Source organism: Alexandromys fortis, unplaced genomic scaffold, assembly GCF_014885135.2.
Source record: "Alexandromys fortis isolate MF-2015 unplaced genomic scaffold, M_Fortis_MF-2015_v1.1 scaffold_13, whole genome shotgun sequence".
NCBI lineage: Eukaryota > Metazoa > Chordata > Mammalia > Rodentia > Cricetidae > Alexandromys > Alexandromys fortis.
The window spans coordinates 12,203,849-12,224,240 of record NW_026067908.1 but is presented as its reverse complement, the minus strand read 5'-3'; the positions used below and the strand labels follow the sequence as shown (position 1 = coordinate 12,224,240).

At 36.6% G+C, this 20,392-nt stretch overlaps 1 protein-coding gene across 1 annotated transcript in view; it reads right to left on the bottom strand.

Annotated features, from left to right (window-relative positions):
• The window catches only part of Itgb3bp (integrin subunit beta 3 binding protein), a 58,642-nt gene that overhangs the window by 25,496 nt on the left and 12,754 nt on the right, over nt 1-20,392 (bottom strand). The window contains exons 2-4 of the mRNA XM_050136046.1: nt 18,957-18,999; nt 8,288-8,423; nt 4,938-5,004 (exon numbers count right to left, since the gene is read on the bottom strand). Of these exons, the coding sequence (XP_049992003.1) occupies nt 4,938-5,004; nt 8,288-8,423; nt 18,957-18,999 (246 nt within the window). The remainder of the gene's footprint in view (nt 1-4,937; nt 5,005-8,287; nt 8,424-18,956; nt 19,000-20,392) is intronic.

Sequence of the window (20,392 nt, the reverse complement as noted above, 5' to 3'; positions counted from 1 at the left end):
AGATAAACTATTTATTTATTTTTGAGACAAGGTTTCTCTGTAGTTTTGGAGCCTGTCCTGGAACTAGCTCTTATAGACCAGGTTGGCCTCGAACTTACGAGTGCTGGTATTAAAGGCATTCGCCACCACCGCCCAGTTCCAGATAAACAATTTAAATAGACCTATAACTGCTAAGGAAATAGAAGTCATCAAAGCCCCCCCCCCCCAAAAAAAAGCCCAGGGCCAGATGGTTTCAGCACAGAATTCTACCAGAATGTTAAAGAAGAGCTAATACCTATACTCCTCAAATTGTTTTACACACTAGAAACAGAAGGAACATTGCCAAACTCTTTTTTTATATTTACTTATTTATTTATTTATTTATTTATTTATTTATTTATTTATTTATTTATTTATTATGTATACAATATTCTGTCTGTATACCTGAAGGCCAGAAGAGGGTGCCCGACCTCTTTACAGATGGCTGTGAGCCACCATGTGGTTGCTGGAAATTGAACTCAGGACCTTTGGAAGAGCAGGCAATCCTCTTAACCACTGAGCCATCTCTCCAGCCCCTGCCAAACTCTTTTTATGAGGCTACAGTAACCCTGATTAAAAAAAAAAAAAAACTCAAAGACTCAAGCAAGAAAGAAAATTACAGACCAGTCTCACTCATGAACATATATGCAAAAATGCTCAATAAAATAATGGCAAGCAGAGTCCAAGAACATATCAAAAAAATCATCCACCATGATCAAGTCAGCTTCATCCAAGAGATGCAGGGATGGTTCAACGTACGAAAATCTATCACAAGAAACCCATGTGAATCTTGAATTTCATTGCTCATATTGATTCTAGGAATACAGTATGAAGCTTAACTGCAGTCTCAACCATCTACAAAACCTCCTATCCATGTACAAGGAATTTCTTTTTGGCAGCACTCTCGTCCAGACAATGGGGAGTTGTTCTTGTAGTTTATTATCTTTTATAGTCAAGAGAAGATTTCTGTGCTCTCTTAAGTATGATTGTGAATTCTGTATTTGTGTGGTAATTTGTACAATAAGGAAATAAATCTATAAATGAAAAAAAACAAAAATATGTCATTGTAATCCATTATATAAACAAACTGAAAGAAAAAAACATATGATCATCTCATTAGTTGCTGAAAAAGCCTCTGATAAAATATAACACCCCTTCATGATAAAGGTCTTGGAGAGATCAGGGATACAAGCAATGTATCTAAATATGATAAAAGCAATATACAGCAAGCCAACAGCCAACATCAAATTATATGGAGAGTGGAAAGTGATTCCACTAAAATCAGGAATAAGACAAGGCTGTCCACTCTCTCCATATCTATTCAATATACTACTATAAGTTCTAGCTAGAGCAATAAGACAACAAAAGGAAAACAAGGAGATACAAACTGGAAAGGAAGATGTCAAACTTTTGCTATTTGCAGATGATATGATTATATATATAAGTGACCCCAAAAATTCTACCAGGGAACTCCTTCAGCAGATAATCACATTCAGTAATGTGGCAGGATACAAGATAAACTAAAAAAAAAAATCAGTAGCCCTCCTATATACAAATGATAAAAGGACTGAGAAAGAAATCAGAGAAACATCATCCTTTATAATAGCCACAAATAACATAAAATTTCTTGGGTGGTATAATATTAAACAAAGAAGTGAAAGACCTGTTTGACAAGAACTTTAAGTCTTTGAAGAAAGAAATTGAAGAAGATACCAGAAAACGGAAAGATCTCCCATGATCTTGGATAGGGAGGATCAACATAATAAAATGGCAATCTTACCAAAAGCAATCTACAGATTCAATGCATTCTCTATCAAAACCCCAACACAATTCTTCACAGACCTTGAAAGAACAATACTCAACTTCATACGGAAAAGCAAAAAAACCCAGGATAGCCAAAACAATACTATACAATAAAGGAACTTCCAGATGCATCACTATCCCCAACTTCAAGCTCTACTACAGAGCTATAGTAATGAAAACAGCTTGCTATTGGCATAAAAACAGACAGGTGGACCAATGGAATTGAATCAAAGACCCTGATATTTATCCACACACCTATGAACACCTGATTTTCGACAAAGAAGCTTAAATTATACAATGGGAAAAAAAGCATCTTTAACAAATGGTGCTGACATAACTGGATGTTGACATGTAAAACAATGCAAATATATCCTTATGTATTTGCATGTACAAAACTCAAGTCCAAACGGATCAAACACCTTAACACAAATCCAGTCACACTGAACCTCATAGAAGAAAAAGTTGGAAGTAGCTTTGAGCACATGGGCACAGGAGACCACTTCCTAAATATAACACCAGTAACATAGACACTGAGAGCAACAATTAATAAATGGGACCTCCTGAAACTGAGAAGCTTCTGTAAGGCAAAGGACACAGTCAATAAGACAAAACAGCAGCCTACTGAATGGGAAAAGATCTTCACCACGCCACATTGGACAGAGGACTGACTGATCTCCAAAATATATAAAGAACTAAAAATCTAGATATTAAAATACCAAAAATCCAATTAAAAATAGGGTACAGATCTAAACAGAGAATTATCAACAGAAGAATCTCAAATGGCCAAAAGATACTTTAAAAGCTGCTCAACATCCTTAGCCATCAGGGAAAGGCAAATCAAAACAACTCTGAGATACCATCTTAAACCAGTCAGAATGGTTAAGATAAAAAACACCAATGATAGCTTATGCTGGAGAGGATGTGGAGTAAGGGGAACACTCCTCCATTGCTGGTGAGAATGCAAACTTGTACAGCCACTTTGGAAATCAGTATGGCGGTTTCTCAGAAAATTGGGCATCAATCTACCTCAAGACCCAGCAATACCACTCTTGGGCACATACCCAAAGGATGCTCAATCATACCCACAAGGACATGTGCACAGCTATGTTCACAGCAGCATTGTTTGTAATAGTCAGAACCTGAAAACAACCTAGATGCCCCTCAACTGAAGAATGGATAAAGAAAACATGGTACATTATACAATGAAGTACTAATCAACAGTAATAAAACAATGACATCCTGAAATTTGCATGTGAATGGATGAACTAGAAAAAAAAACTATCCTGAGTGAGGTAACAGACCTAGAAAGACAAACAAAGTAAATACTCACACATAAGTGGATATTAGACATAAAGTAAAGGATAACCAGCCTGTAGTCCAGAACCCCAGAGAATCTAGATAACAATGACAGACATACATGGATCCCCCTGGAAAAGGGAAATAGACAAGATCTCCTGAGAAAACTGGGAGTGTGGGGGTGGCAGTAGAAGGGAGGATGGGAGGGGAAGAGGGTGGGAAATGGGGAGAGAGGAAGAGAACATGAGGGAATGGGAGAGTTGATATGGGGAAAGGATAGAGAAGGGAAGCAAGGAAAGAGATATCTTGATTGTGGGAACCATTATAGGACTAGCGTCAACCCTGGCACCAGAGAAATTCTCAGGAATCCACATAATGACCCCAGCTAAGAACCTTAGCAATAGTGGAGAGGGTGCCTGAACTGGCCTTCCCCTGTAGTCAGATTGATGACTACGTTAAGAGAGCCTTCATCCAGCAACTGATGGTAGCAGATGCAGAGATCTACAGCTAAGCTTTGGGCCAAGCTTCCAGAGACCAGTCAAAGAGAGGGAGAAGCAATAATATGAGCAAAGGGGTCAAGATGATGATGGGGATACCCACAGAGACAGCTGAGCTGAGCTAGTGGGAACTCACTGACTCCCCTGCAGAGAACCAAACTAGGCCCTCTGAATGTGGGTGACAGTTGTGTGGCTTGGGCAGTCTGTAGAGCCACTGGCAGTGGAACCAGAATTTATCCCTAGTGCTTGAACTGGTTTTTGGAACCCATTCTTTTTGGAGGGATAACTTGCTCAGCCTAAATATAGGGGCTTTGGTTATGCCTCAAAGTGATTTGTCAGACTTTGTTGACTCCCCATGGGAAGCCTCACCCTCTCTGAGCAATGGATGGGGGATGGGGTGGGAGGAAGTGGGGGAGTGAGAGGATGGGAGGGAGTAGGAACTGGGATAGGAATGTAAAATAAAAAAAGATTGTTTAAATAAATAAATTTTTAAAAATGAAAGAAAATAAAGAAAGGAGGTCCCTGGTGACTTTGCCACCACTTCTCTGATCCCATTTCTGACTCCTTAGTGTTTATTAATAAAGAATAATTAGATAAACGCTTCAGAGTTCCCTATAAATGATTTAGAAAACATGTTCAATATACCTCATTTCTAAATTGAGGACATATTAACTTACAACATAAGACTATGAGCTCTAAGTGGGTTGAAACTTCACTTTACATCCTATGGTATAGCATGCAGAAATCACTTCATAGATGAGGTGAGCATATGAGCCACTTTGCAAATTCAACTCCCTTGATAATTCAGTCATTCCAGGTTGACATACATAAATAGTATTTCTAGGATACACAGAATTTCTGCAAAAAATACTTTCACTCAGAGGCACTGGTGGCAGGCCAATGTGAACTGGGCTGGGTGTTGGCGTCCACCCTGGGCTGAGGGGAGTCCTCCTCACCCTCTCCCTCTATGCTGTGCCAGGCCGCTCCCTTTCTATCCAGGTGTCTGTTAAATGGAGATTTTCTTATTAGTTTCACCTCAAACTGGTCTATATACACAAGCCTAGACCTAGGCTTAATCAGTATTAAAATGAATGCATTATACACTCCTGCTACATAACCACTGTAAGACACAAGTACTTTCCTTAACAGCAAAGAGTTAAGAGGAGAAACATATAAAATAAATAAATGTTTAGATAGAATAATTCAGCCCAGTTATAAACTACTAATTTACAAAAATAAATAAATAAATAAAGGATTCATTTAAAAACAGTCAAGTTTTTCCCGAGTACGAGTCAGTGACTGTAACTTTAAAGCCAAGCTTACTCATCGCTGTCTTTTGCTGTGGATTCCTCTCTCGCAGGTGAGCTGAGGCTATTCTGCTTTGTCTTTCCTACATGAGTGTAACAAAGAAAAGAATACAGTGTTAAAGAGGTGATTGGCCAAATTTTAATCGACTGAATTGACAAACTTGAGCTCCCTGTAATTGCAACAGCTGAAAGACTGAATCAGAAGGCCTGAGACTGACCTGGCTCAGCTTAGAAAACGATCACACAACAAAGTTGAATTTAGACTGCTGAATATTAAACAGGAAGGGGAAAACAGAAGGGCAGTAAGAAAAAGAAAGTATTTTGTTTCATTTTTTCATTTCCTTTCTTTAAAAAAAATCTTGACCAAAAGTTAATTTCTTGAATTTTGTACTATACTGAGTATATTCAGTAAAGTATACTCAAAATCAAATAATAAAATTGCTTCCTTAACTTGTAATTCATTTCCCCATTTTATCCCCAGAAGCCAGTGGCAGCCTAGATTATTGTACTAGAATTTTTATCAGGTGTCCAATTGATGTGGGAGTGACTTCTTTCTAATCTGTTGCTTTCATTGGTTAATTAATAAAGAAACTGCCTTAGCCCATTTGATAGGCCACCCTTAGGTGGGTGGAGAAAACAGAACAGAATGCTGGGAGAAAGAAGCTGAGTCAGGGAGTCGCCATGATTCTCCCACTCCAGGCAGACGCAGGTTAAGATCATTCCTGGTAAACCAGCTCATGGGCTACACAGATTATTAGAAATGGGTTAGGTCAATATGTAAGAGCTAGCCAATAAGAGGCTGGAACTAATGGGTCAGGCAGTGTTTTTAAAAGAATACAGTTTCTGTGTAATTATTTTGGGACATAAGCTAGCCATGCGGGCAGCCGGGTGCCGGGGAAAGTAGCCCGCTGTTCTTATTACAACATCCAATGCTTTTCTAAATATTTGTATTATTGCATAATAATTAACCATATATTAGCCAATATGTGGGTCAATAAAAATCTTGGTTTTCTTAGCTCTTTAAGTACTTTTCAATTACTAAGTAGGACTTTAAATATCTCTCCAAATAACATTTTTTAGTTAATTATTCTCTTTTCTTCATTCTATTTTCCTTTAAAAGTAAACACAATACGCGCCTGGCTCAGTGGTGAATACCTTTAATCCCAGCACTCAGGAAGCAGAGGTGGCAGGTGGCTGAGTTCAAGGCCAGCCTTGTCTATAGAGTGTGTTCCAGGCAACCAGGGCTACACAAACAAGACCCTCCCAGAAAAACAAAACAAAACAAAACACAAACAAACAAAAAGAGGGAACACAGCACACAGCACATATTGAAGGACAATGGAATCATATCAGCATTTTTCTTTCTAGATTATATACACATGTTTTAACACTTGTGCTCTTGACTTTTTTTTTTAAATACAACTTTACAAAACACTGATTATATGTGCGTTATCACTGACTCTACACTGCATTCAGAAGTGTTTTTAGCTCCAAAACCACAGAGAAACTCTGTCTTGAAAAACAAAACAAAACAAAACAAAACAAAAAACAAAAAACAGAAGTGTTTTTAAAGGTTCTGGCAGGAATCCAGGGAGCCTTTTCCTTACCTAAGGAAAACAGCTTTCAGTGGATACGACTTGAAAGCACAATTATTGGTGATGATGACGATGGTTAACACATGGCACTCTGACCTCCACATTCGATTTGTGAGACTTGAACACAACATGCAAAATCCAAGTATAAGGATTTGGGGTTTATTATCAAGTATAATGAGGAGCAGGTAGAAATAAATTGTTTTCCAAATGTTATTTAAATTTCTTGTTCAAGTTTGAACAATATTTTAAAAGGGGGAAATAGAAAAGGAGGTCATGACCTCATCTGAATTTTAAATTACTTCGTTTTATAACTTGGAACTTATGATATCTGATAATGATTAGGCTTTTTTATTTCTAAAACATTCAGAAGACATATTAGTATTGAGAGTATGATTACAAATTATGTGAATTAATTCAGGACCTTAACAAAGTTTTATATGTGATATGTGTATATACACACATATACTCATACATATCGATCAGAGTAAATTAAACACATATGTCCACTTTAATTAATAACCAAAGTGAACTAGTAATCACCACATAAGTCAAAAAGTAGAATATTGCTAGCACCTCAGAAACCCTTGCAGTTTGACTTTTTTATAAAAGAGCATACTTAGTACCTATAATGTGACAATTATCCATATAAATGTCAAGTGAAATCATGTGACCAATCTTTTTATGGGCAAAAGGAATGTTCCCTTAAGTCCTTACTTAATTTCAATATGGAAATTGAGTATGCATCAATTTAACATCTACTGAGATTTTCATACAGAGATATGCAATCTCTAAGCTATTATTTGTTAATTAAGAAGCTATATCAGGTATATAAAACTATAGAACTTGAGAGAAATGTATAGATTTTCATAAGTTTTGTGGAAACAAACATAATATTAATAGCTTTAGGATAAAACACTTGATTAAACTAAAATTAAAGACACTCAATAGCTTAATATCTAAATACCTTAATATCTTAGGTAAAATGAGGACAATTCCTTTATACATTCTAGTATATGCTTAACATTCAATAAATGTTAAACAATAAAATATAAATTAGGCTAGCCACAGCATAAATACATTTTATTAAATTTGAGCTTATTTAAAATTTTATATTATAGAAAATTACATCACCGATTTATGACCTTTTACAATACAAAAAAATTAAGCATATGAAATTGAGACTTGTGCCTTTAAATATAGATCTTAGCAGTAAACTACTAGAGAATAACAAATATAAATGTCAGAATTAAATGAAGAATATTTTAAAATAATTTTACATAAAAATTAGGTTATTCTGTATGGAAAAATTTTATGGCTGAAATATAATAAGTGTAAACTATGTAAACATATACTAAATGTGGGTAAAGCTAAATGGACAATATGGATAAGAATAACATTTAGAAGTACCCCTCTTAAACTGCAGCGTGGCAGCACCTGAGTTATATGCCCTTTAATTTATGCACATGATGGATAGCTTGTTAAGGGCATATCTGTAACCATTATAATTGATAGTAGCTGAAGGCAGTCAGGCCATAACTTCTGTTTAATGGATGGAATAGTAAGGGAACAGCAGCAGCATTTTAAAATAAGTGCCTACAAAGTTTACATTTATGTCCAAAGTAACATTTCACTCTAGCCTTTTCTATGTTAAATTCCTTGAGAAGAGAGAAAAACCAGCTGCAACAAGAGCTATATATCACTAAATCAAAATCTTGATTTAACCAATAACTAGAAGAATCTTACCATAAGTGGAAAAGAATGTTCAACTAACCATTTGATGGTCCGTTTCCGCACTCTTGTTCTTTGGGGGTTATAGAAGAAGAAAATGGGCTCATTTGATAAGTTCCAGTTGTTGGAGAATAAGTTGTAATACTTTTCTTCCTTCTGCATTTTGAAGGACTAAATGACTAGAAATAAATAATAATTTTGAAGAGAAGTACTTACATTTAGTTACAGATCTTTGAAAATACTTTAAGTAACTCTGGGAAATGCAAATTAATACAACTTTCCTTGCTCTTTCTTTCAGGTGTTGAATGTATTTATCACCTTCAAAGTGAACATTATTCCTCTCAAATAAGGTAGATATTTCAGATCTCTACAATAATTAGGGCATCTCAATTTGATATTTATGAAAATTTGATATGAAACATTACTAACTGCTGCTATGTATTCCAACGGTTAGAGATGAGGACTCTGGCCAGCACATTCTCACTGCTAATGTGCAATATATAATGTGGAGTGTAATTATGGAGCCAGACCTGGAAACTCTCAGCAGTGCTTGTTACTAAAGCCCACAAGGAAATTCTAGGAAAGCTCGGTGCTCTCCTCAGCTTACCCACAGTCTTCTGTCAGTGTTCTGTCTTAAGGTCTGCCACTTGTACCCTCTGGAGCACTTGCCTGAACTACGCAACTTCCTGCAGCTTCCTCCTTTATATTCTTCTAAGTGGTATGCATTTTCATAATATTGCACATTTTTGTCTAATGCATCAGAATTTGTTCCTGAAAATTAATATATTTTTGTATGCTAAAGAACATAAACATGTATAAGGGATGACTTAAAAGGAAAAGTTGGTCCTTCTGCTCTACTCAATATACTCATTTGTTCACCTACAATTTCTATTAGTAGATTATGAACATGTGGGTCTCTAATCAGTCTACTATCTTAGCTTGGAATGTTATCTCTTATCTTCCCCAACTATTCTTTCTTTAGTGTTGGTCTCTAACTCATCATCTGCTTTCTCTAAATATCTGCTATCACACTATTGTTTGTTCCTAGATTCCTCGAAGCCTTGTTTTCTATGGTGGTTACTGATTATCACCTAACTAATGTGTATAAGGAAACATAACGAGGGACTAGGAAGCTAAATCAGCAAAAGACCTGACTTCAGATCTCCAGAATCTATATGAAGGCAGATGAATAAAACTCATCTGTCATCCCAGCACTCTTATGGCAAGATGGTAGATGGAGACATGAGGATCCTGCATAAGAACCTAAGTTCAGATTCCCATAGTCCACAGAAAGCCAGACCTGAGAGCACAAGTCTGTCACCCTAGTTCTTCTCTAGCAAGATGGACGGTAGAGATGGCAGAATCTCTGTGGGTCAGCTAGGCTGGCAAACAGTCACCTAAGGGAATCCGTCTCAAGCAAGGTAGTATGTTGTGGCACATTACTTTAATTATGTAAAGATGTGTTGTATTTGTTAACCTAGTAAAGATGTGCTGCATTTTTTTTACCCTGCCTGCTTAAGGCACCTGATTGGTTTAATAAAAAGCTGAATGGTCAATAGCTAGGCAGTAGAGGTATAGGTGGGGCTGGCAGACAGAGAAAGTAGGAAGAGGACTCAAGGCTTGAGAGAAGAAAGAATGAGGAAAAAAATGCATCCACAGCTGTGTCACCTTTAAAAGTAAACTTGGTATTTGTTCTAGAAACTATGGGATCAACAATATTTATAGTTAACATTTTAAATGATATATATTTGTTTGGGTGGAACAAAAGGCATTTATTTCCTATATCCACAATAGCCAAAATTGTTACAGCATCTTTTAAAAAATATCCAACACTTGTAGCATTCTACCTCTAATGCAGTCCTTCCTGCGGATGAAAGGGTTCTAAGTCTCTCTACCAGGTAGTTACCATTACCTCTTCATCTTGAGTTTTCACCTGTTTGTGTGTATTCGGTCATAAACTATGACATTTTCCCAAGCCCTAGTCAACTTCTCCAAGAATTTATTGCCCAGAATGATTTCACTGTGTATGTACAAGGAATGAAAGTTATTGCCCTATTGTACATTTATGTCCATCTGTTTTCCTATTTTCACCAAAAAATATTTTATCCAATTGCCAAATGTCTAAACACTGCAACTGTAGATAATATATTTCTTCTTGAAAACAATTTTATAGCTTTCAGGAAAACTCCCCCTCCCCAATCTCTGTGTTTCATACCAAGAATGTCCTCCTCTCCTCTCCCCTCTTCTCAGTCACTTCTGTTCCTTAAAAGGGAAATATTTATAACTACCATACACAGAGAGGAAACTAAAACTCTACTTTTGCCTACTCTCTAACTGGGACTTCTTCCAGCAATCACACATCTTAGTATATTGGCATATCGTGTGCATAAACTTCCCCAAATGCTTCTTTCCCTCAGTTTCACCACGATCTTCTAACTTTTAACCTGTTAAGATTCAGAAAAAACAATCCTAGGATCCTATGAACTCCATTCTGCCTTCCTTCAAGCTCTGAGGGACCTACACATTACCTCTGATAATGGGAAGAGATTGAGAGAGACTGAGTTACTAATTACGAGGTCAGCAAGAAGAGGGTCATTTATTGATCCTTTTAGAAAAAAGGAAAGAAAAGGTGAGAGGATTAGAGTCAGCTAGAAAAAGCAAAGGATTCAGGATGCAAACAAAATGCAGTAGATACTAACCCACTTCTATAATAATTTATGCCTGCTTCAGATATTTATTGACACCTTAGAAATATTTAACACTACCATTAAACAAAGACTGTGTTCTAAGATTTAGAATATTATCAGCTCCATTGCTACTACTGTACTTTCCGTTAAGAGGTCAAACCTTTTATCTTAGCAAAACTAAAATTTGAGCATAGATCTTTCTGCTAAGAAAAAAAAAATCAATGCTCTCTCTATAATTTCCAATAGATAAGGCATTTGCCTTTGATTCTCTTCATGAATTGTAGCTTGCTTTGTCACCTTGTTAAAATCATGTTCAACCAAAAAGGTGCCTGCATATTATTGATTTTGTACCTCTTATAAACGGTCTAGAAAGTACTAACTAAGGGTTCTTTTACAGTGAAATATGGGATATAAAATTATTATTATGAACTATTAGCTCCTATCACTAGGATACTTAAAACAGGTATTAGAGGTATCCAGATAACCAGAGAAGAGCAGCTGAAGGCAGATCAGTCTTTGGTCTCTTTTCTCTTTTAAAATAGGGTCTTTCTTACTAACCCAGGTTGGTCTTGAACTTATGACCTTCACTCCTCAGCCTCGTCAGTGCTGGGATTACAAGTGTATTACCATGCCTCGGCAGATAATTATTATTAAGCTTATTCTGGTTGATAAGGTTATTGGAATGTCCCACCTATGATATAATTATGGCGTACTACCAGTACTAGTCTGGAATTTATATTAGGAAACTCCAAAAACTGATTGTGTTGGGTGATTTTCATTTTGGATCTACCATTTTTGAGCTGTCATAATGACTACTCTTAATGGTACTAGAGACATTGAGATTTTGTTGTTGCTTTTACAGTAGCTACAGGGAACAAAAGAACTTTGCACTTACTTAGTAATCTTATAGGGATGATAGGGAAAGAATATGAACACACATGCATATAAAGGGAATGGGTAGGCATGGTGGCACACACCTTTAATGCAAGCACTGGAAGGAAGAGGTAAGTTGACTTCAAGGAATTAGAGGCCAGTCTGCTGGTCTACATAGTGAGTTTTAGGACAGTCAAGTAAGACCCTGTCTCAATATGTGTGTGACCAATATATTAGGTTTATGGTGACAGAAACATTCTACCACTCGATAAGGTGTTTAATACAAAGGGTACATACATTGTTAAAAAACATTAAATGTGCACCCAAGACCCACACATTTAATTATATATAAACTTAACATTAAAAATTTTAAAGAAAAAAAACCTTTGGCTGAAGAAGATGGTATACTGTACTTATTTATTTTGTTTGTGACACAAGATCTCACTTTGTAGCACAGGCCAGACTGGACTCACCTCACAGCTCAGGTCACTTCCAACTCACAGAAATCCTCTTTGCTTCAGTCTGCCCACCGCTGGGACGAGTGACCGGCACTACCATGCCTGTCTAGATACATTTCTTTTAAATCTGCACTAATTAGTCTTCTGAAACTTATTTTATTTCTTACAATTACTTACTTAGTTTGTGTGTATGACTTCCAGGATGTTTTCCTTCTAGCATGTAGATTCCAGACATGCAGCTTAATTCAGAAACCTTAGCTACAAGAACCCTCTGCTAAGCCATCTTGCTGTCCCATCTTCCACAATTTTAAAGAAACTAGACTACCATCTTTAATTTGAAAGGCGCTCCAGCACCACAAATAATAATATTACTATACTATTACTATCTCACACTACAATCCTCAGGGAAAGTTTTTTTTAAAGAAATATGTCCATGGTTATTTCTAATCATACTTTCATAGATCCTTTTATTTTTTTTTCAGAATGTCATCCAATTTCATTCAATACATTGTTTACTTACTGAAGTATGATTTAAATAAAATGCACAGATCTTAGTTTGACTTGCTGAGCTCTGACATTATTTACCAATGTGCCTCTACCTGAGCTACGCATGCTCGTCATACATTTCCTTCTGCTCTTTCCTGTTAGTTTAAGTCCAAGCCCAAAGGCAACCACCCTCTAACTCCAAAAACCACACATAGCTGCTGCCTCTTGAACCTCAATTATATGAAGCATACAACCTTCTTTTGCTTAACATGTTTTTGAGATCATCTATGTTGTTGTATATGTTAATAGTTCCCTATCTTTCATTGTTTGCTGGTATTCCTTTGTTTAAATAGGCCATAGTTTGCTTTTTCATTTTCTTCTTCCAGTTTGAGAATATTAGGAATTCAGTTATTAAGGGCACTCTTCTACCTGGCTTTTTGTGTATCCATCATTTCTACTTCTTTAGGGATTGCTAGGTTACAGGATAGATATGGGCTTAGCTTTAAATATATAAAGTAAGAGTTTGACAACTTCCCAAAATGTGTGCATCTTCCATCAATATCTAAGTTTCAGCTCTCCCCATTTTCACCAGCCTGTTTGCTTGCGTGCTTGCCTTGTCATGCTAGTGATGCTAGAGAAACACAAAATTGTGTTTTGCTGTCCTTTACTCTCAATTCTAGTTGGCTTTACACCTGCTCTCTGACAATCGGTGTCTGTCAACTTTTCATATGTTAATTATTTATTTAAACACTTTTTTGTTAAGTGTTTTGATGGACCAACCTGACTCCATTTTAAGATTAAAAGCCACCTGTTACAAGGTCAAAATAACCCATTCCTGTTTTCTGTAAAACTTAGGTTTGACCAGGTCTTAACCCATTTTCTGGAATTTGACATGTTCCATAACCAATACCCTGACCTCCACTCTGATAAGGTGTTCTGCCAAACAAGTTTTGAGACATTTTTCCAAGTTCCTATGTAACCAAAATTCCTCTGGAAATCCTGCAACCCTTGAAAACTGTCTAGTCTTGCAATTTTTTTGGTATATAAACCCCATCTTCTCCTGTGTTCAATGCTATTTTCTCAAAGCTTTAGGGAGCTAATAGCCCTGTCTGATTTGCATAATTTAGCCAAAGAATTTGGGCAATGGTTTTTACTCTTATTCAGTGGGAATTAAAAGTTTGTTCATGTTTTTCATTTTTTTCTATTTAGTTCTTATTTCTATAGTTTGCACTTTTGTCAGATACATGCATGACAAATATACTCTTCTCAATTCATAGCTTGCCTGTTCATTTTCTTTCATTTCTTTTTAATTTTGAATTTTTTTATTTTTAAACTTTATTATAAAACAAAAATACACTTCAAATTTAAAAATCACTGGAATTTATTCAGCTTTTAATGTGATCTTCCAATCAGAAGAAAAAAATTAATTTTAATAAAGTCTAATTCATTAACTTTTCTTTTATAAATATAACTTTTTTATGCCTTGAGAAATTTTTGGCTCCTGTAAATTCACAAAGATGGTTTCTATATTTTCTCCTAAAGACCTTACACTTTTGTGTAATTTTAAGACTATCATGCTGGGCCTGATGGCCCACACCTTCTCAGCACTCAGTAAATAGAGGCCAGTGAATCTGAGTTTGAGGCCAGTCTGGTCTACAGAGTGAGTTTCAGGACAGTCAAGGTTACACAGAGAAATCCTGTCTTGGGAAAATAAAAGATTATGGCTATTCCTGGAAGAAATTTGACATAGTAACTCAGATATCAGGTCCGTGAATGATTTTGCTTAATAAGTTTACAGGGTGGAGAGATGGCTCAGTGTTAAGACCACATATTACTCCTGCAGAGGGCCTGAGTTTAGTTCCCTGTACCCACAAAGGGTAGCACACAATCTGGCCTCCAAGGGCACTTACATTTACGTGTGCATACCCCCCCACACATATAATAAAAAAAAGAAAGTAAATCTTTCCTTTTTTTCTTTTTTCCTATTTTTATTGAACTATATATTTTTCTCCACTCCCTTCCCTTCCTCTCCCCTTCCCTTGTACCATCTTCCATGGTCCCCATGCTCCCAATTTACTCAGGAGATCTTGTCTTTTTCTACTTCCCATGTAGATTAGATCCATGTATGTCTCTCTTAGGTTAGGGTCCTCTTTGTTGCCTAGGTTCTCCGGGATTGTGAATTGTAGTCTGGTTTTTCTTTGCTTTTTATCTAAAAGCCATTTATGATTGAGTACATATGATATTTGTCTTTCTGGGTCTGGATTACCTCACTCAATATGATGTTCTCTAGATCCATCCATTTGTGAAACTAAATCTTTTTTAAATGTTTTTTTTTTCCCAAATGGAATCAGTTTATTAAAGACTTTTTGTACTGAATGAACATAATATTTTGAAATATTTAATAAATTTAGACAGTTATTAAAGTTAACATAAGCCAAAATTTTCAAGAGAAAAGAGTCTAGCGATATTTAAGCCATTGTACCAAAGGGAAAGCAGCCATGGTACGAGGAAGGAGCACTCCCAGGCAGCCTGCTGGGGACTCACAATGGTTCTGCTGCTCTGCACTTTCGGGACTGTGCTCTCGTCATTTGTTTGACTTGAGTTTCTCCTCTTATCTAGCATGGTGAGTAAAGTGGGAAGAGTAGGTAGGGAGGAGGCAGCTGGCAATGCCATGTGTCTCAGGCAAGGATGCATGGCATTGCTCTCTGTTCTAGCTTGGTGAGGAGAAGAGGTGAAGGCAAAGGAATTCCAACTGTGCCATTCAAACACGAGAGACAGAGTAGAGTCTGTGGAAAATCTCCCCAGAACCAACGCACTTTGGCTGAGGTTCCAGTCCCATAATCTTTAGCACTCTTTGTGTGTGTGTGTGTGTGTGTGTGTGTGTGTCTGTGTGTCTGTCTGTCTGTCTGTCTTGGAATTGTGAAGTTATTTTCCCTTTCAGGGATATACTTTCTCTGACACAACAAAAGGGTAAGCATAAAGCCAGGCTAATGGACTTAATTCTCATGTCACTGCATCCTGAAGGAATCTCTTAGATAGACTGGAGCAAGGACAGAGAAGGGAACTGCCCTGAGCACTGAGTGTGACAGGCAATAAGGGAACTGGAGATGTACAACTCCAGAGTTTGCTGCCACCTACCTGGGCCACTGTGACATAATTTATTCTTTGGAAAACACCTTGGTTTTGACTTTCTTCAGGAAGTCAAATGAACCTGACATATGCAAATGGCATACTCTGTATATTTAAATATAAACATTTTAAATTTGCATATGTTAATAAAAGGGTTTTTATTTCTGTACTGTATATTCAGATACACAAGCAATCATGGACTATCTGGCAGCAGTGTAAGGTCTGAACAGCAGGCATACATTTTTCTCTTATCTTATTCCTCAAGAACAGGGACTTGAGACATACAGTCTACTTAACTGTCAGACTTTCTCCAGGAAGAGCTTACTTTTCTACCAGTGTCTTTTTGAAATGCTTCTCATTTAAGAATGTTTCATGAGGGCCTTTCTTTTCATTTTTATTATGTGTGTGTAGATGTGTGGCAGACATATATGTAAAGGTCAGAGGACAACTTTGTGGAGGGGTGGAGGTGAATCTCTCTCTACAACTCTCCATGGGTCCCACAGACAGAACGTAGTTCACCAGGCTTGTGTGGCTAGCACCTTAGTAAGTGGAACCATCTCACCAGCCCCAGATTTGGTTTCAGTAGGCAAGCAAAATGACTTAGTCTCCTTCTATTGGGAAACTGGACATGAGTACAGACGGGAATGTGATGGGGATAGGTGACAGCTGACGCCAGGGCCAGGAGAAGGACCTTGAAAGGAAGTCAGGTTACTTGTAACAAAGGATCCCTACTGCAAACCTCCAATTCTAGGGAACATAACTTGTGTCACATGCCAGAAACATTGTTCACTGTAAATCAGTTACGGCTGCCATGTACAACGATTATCTGTATGAAAACAAACCAAAACAAAACTAAAGCAAAAACAAACCTCTCAGTTGGTAAGCATAGGTTTTTGGAATGCTAGCTGAACACACAGGAAATGCCTGGCATAGCAAATAAGCACATCTTAGTGACAGTCCCTCAAGCACCCATCTGTGCTGCTCTCCAAATGAATACACAAAAACACTTAACCTTTCAAAATTCTGGGCTTTTGGCTCCTCCAACGACCCATTAGTGAGGATTTTTCTCAGTATCTGCAGCCAGTGATCTACACTGCTGCAGAGGTAAATGTGACATTATTGTAACATCACTGTGAACCTACATTACTGAGCTGAAACAGGACACACGCACTGAACACACCGAGGGATGTGTGCATGATCAGGGCTGTGTGCATGATCAGGGCTGTGTGCGTAATCAGGGCTGTGTGCGTGATCAGGGATGTGTGCGTGATCCCAGACAGAAGACCAAGAAAGGGAAGATGGAAGTGTCTGTCGAGATGACTTAGGAACTTTAACATAGAAACACAAATAATTATCCAAAGAGGGTCACGGATGTCCAAAAGACAGAGGAAAATATAACTTCATGTTTATTGCTAGAAATCCTAAAGGGGCATTTCAGATTTTTTGACTGGTGCTGCTCAATCTACTGACTTTGGAGAAATGAAACAGGTCTTAAGGAAATATGAATGAATGACTATATCAAATCCCCAAGACATACAATTGGCCCAGATTAAATCATGAACAACTAGAAAATATGAATAAATCAATGGCAAGTAAGGAAATATTAACTGAGTTAATATTCAAGTTTAAAAGTACAGACCCAGGCCAAATACAACAATGTGTTCTTCTAACACAGGGTATTTCTTGTGACCCTGACCTAGACACATCCTCACATGAAGAAAACTAGGTGGAAAGTTGGTCTCCCAAAGAACAGCTCTGGGCCAGGAAGGATGGTACTTGAAGCTGAACTGCTCACTTTCTGACGGAAGAGACAGATGCAGATCCACGGTCACAGCTGCACTCCACAGACAAGCTGGATAATGGTACTCTAAATTGCTGATTACACCTTAATGGCGTTTTTAGTGCCACTGCAGGATTTTCCATCTTTGTATCAAATATATATATATACGTATATATATACGTATATATACATATATATATATATATATATCACCCAGGAAGGTTCTTAAATGATGATATTCTTTTTTGCTAAAACCAATGAGTCTTCCAAAAAGCGCCCCCCCCCCACCCCGCTCTACAAGACAGGGTTTCTCTGTGTTGTTCTGGCTGTCCTGGAATTCCCTCTGTAGAGCAGACTAAACTCAAGAGATCCACCTGCCCCTGCTGCCTGAGTGCTGGGATTAAAAGCCTGCGCTACTATTTCTGAAAATGGGAGTCTCATGGAATTTTTAAGAGCCCAATTATTGACTAGCAATTTGCTTTCATCTCTTTCCTTACCAATTATTTACATTTAACATTAGAGAAGTCATGAGTATGTCAGTCAATGTTTGTATCTACATTCATAATTGGTATGGAATGACTGATTATAAGATAACACGTGCTAACATATTGGCACCGGGAATATTCTATGAGTAGATTTAGAAAATTATACCAATAGTATAACTTTATTTTTTATTGTGATTAACATGGTATATTTTATTATACTGACGGTACTCTGTCATTTACTCTATGCCAGCATAATTGAGGCAAATTATTACTTTTTGATGTGACAATCCACTAATGTTTTGATATTACTTTAGTAGGTTATAATATATATATTAAAATACTGCTATTAGTCATATTTCTTTTTATACATTAGAGACATATATTTTATCTATCTATATATAGAGAGGTGGCAAACTTCCGTTAACTAATATCTACTACATTATTTTTATAAAGGTTACTAAATAATTTGCTTCTCACATGTCTATCTCAAGCTGACCAGAAATTTTGGAATGCTAGATTAAAAAATATTGTATATGCAGACAACACTGTATTAAGGACAACTGTGTCATGTTTTTGATACATGCTATACCTATTAAGGTAAATCAATAAGCAAAAGTTAAAAACAGTCATAACCATGCAATCACATGCTTACTCTCTCTCATTATCCTATCTCCCCCCCCCATGTAACCCAGGTAACTATGTAGCTGAGGACTATCTTGAACTCAGGATACTCCTGTCTCCACCCAACATGTACTAGGATTATAGGCATATGTTAACAGCAGGTTGTAATCACAATTCAAAAACCATTACTTACCTTTTTCACAAACAGATCATCCAATTTCAGTGATCTTCTAGCTCTGTAAACAAAACAGTTAAAGAAATTTTAGATTTGGCATGCTTTATTTTAGGTTGATATTTTCGGATAAAATAGAAATAATTGAGTCCAAGTTATTTTACCAACTAATTTTTATATTGCTTGTTAAAGATAAATGCCACATGAAAAAATTAATTATGATGATAAATTTGGATATCTTAACGTTTTTATTTGATCAGTTTATTTCTAGTAGCATATTTTAACACAGGGTCATAATTAAGCATTTAAATGAATCAGATAGATAGATACATAGATAGATAGAGAGCGAGAGAGAGAGAAAGCTTATATACACATACTACCATAAAATTTAAATAGTACTGGGTACTGAAACCAGACTTTGTGCTTGCTCGGTAAGAGCCCTACCACTGAGCTATATCCCCAGACTAGTTTTTACTACAGAAAAATTTTAGTAAAAAAATAAGTTGTCTGATTAAAAATATTGAGGAAAAATTATACTTAATTGTAAAATAATCTAAGTATCTTTGATAGAGAAAGTGAAAAAAATCTGCCATTTGCAGGAACCGAGTGCTAAGTGGTGCAGGTATTTGTATGGTAAGTTTTGCACATTATCCTAGAATCGGACATGATTCAGGGCGAGCAGACTATGACTGATCTGGGGAACAGATGCTGCATGTCTTTACAAGTCCCCAATCCATAAGAAACTATTCTTTGTTTCTTTCACTACACTGATTCAGGAACGTGCCAGGCTCTGTGCGTAAAATCTGTTCTGCTAAATGGGATGCCCAGCTGTTGGTGGCAATGTTTAGAAGGGAAAGTTGAATATTTATAATACTTTATCCGTACAGCTGCCTTCTAAAGAGCAGTCATCAACATTTTATTGATTGCAGACTGAATGCTCAAAGGAGAAAAAGGTCAATATAAATTAAAACTGGCTTTCCAACGCAGTATTAAAAGTACTTCTTGACCTCTGAGACAGAAATTACTTCAAGTACTAGAAAATTAGAGCATTTTGTAAAAGATTGTGTTATATTCTGTTTTATAGAACCTCTCCTAAAAATATAGATCCTAGAAAATTGCTAGAGCATTTTTCATTGTTTTTAAATGCTGTGACATTAGCTTCTATAAGAACACAAAGCTTGCCCTGATACTGCTCAAAATATTATTGCTATATTATCATTGGCTAATTCTTAGAAAAAGTAATTCTGGGTTCAGATTAGATAAAAAGTAGATCTATAAAGCCAAGGAAATGTTAAACTTTCAAGAAAGTGAGTTAAAATAGGCTGCAATCTATGCTTGTTTAGAACCTAAAGATGGGATTTACTGAAGGTGATAAGAGTAGTGAGTAAATTGGTAATAAGTAAGAAGATTTAATAGGCAACAGGAGAAAACATCTGAGAAATGACTTAGTTCAGCCT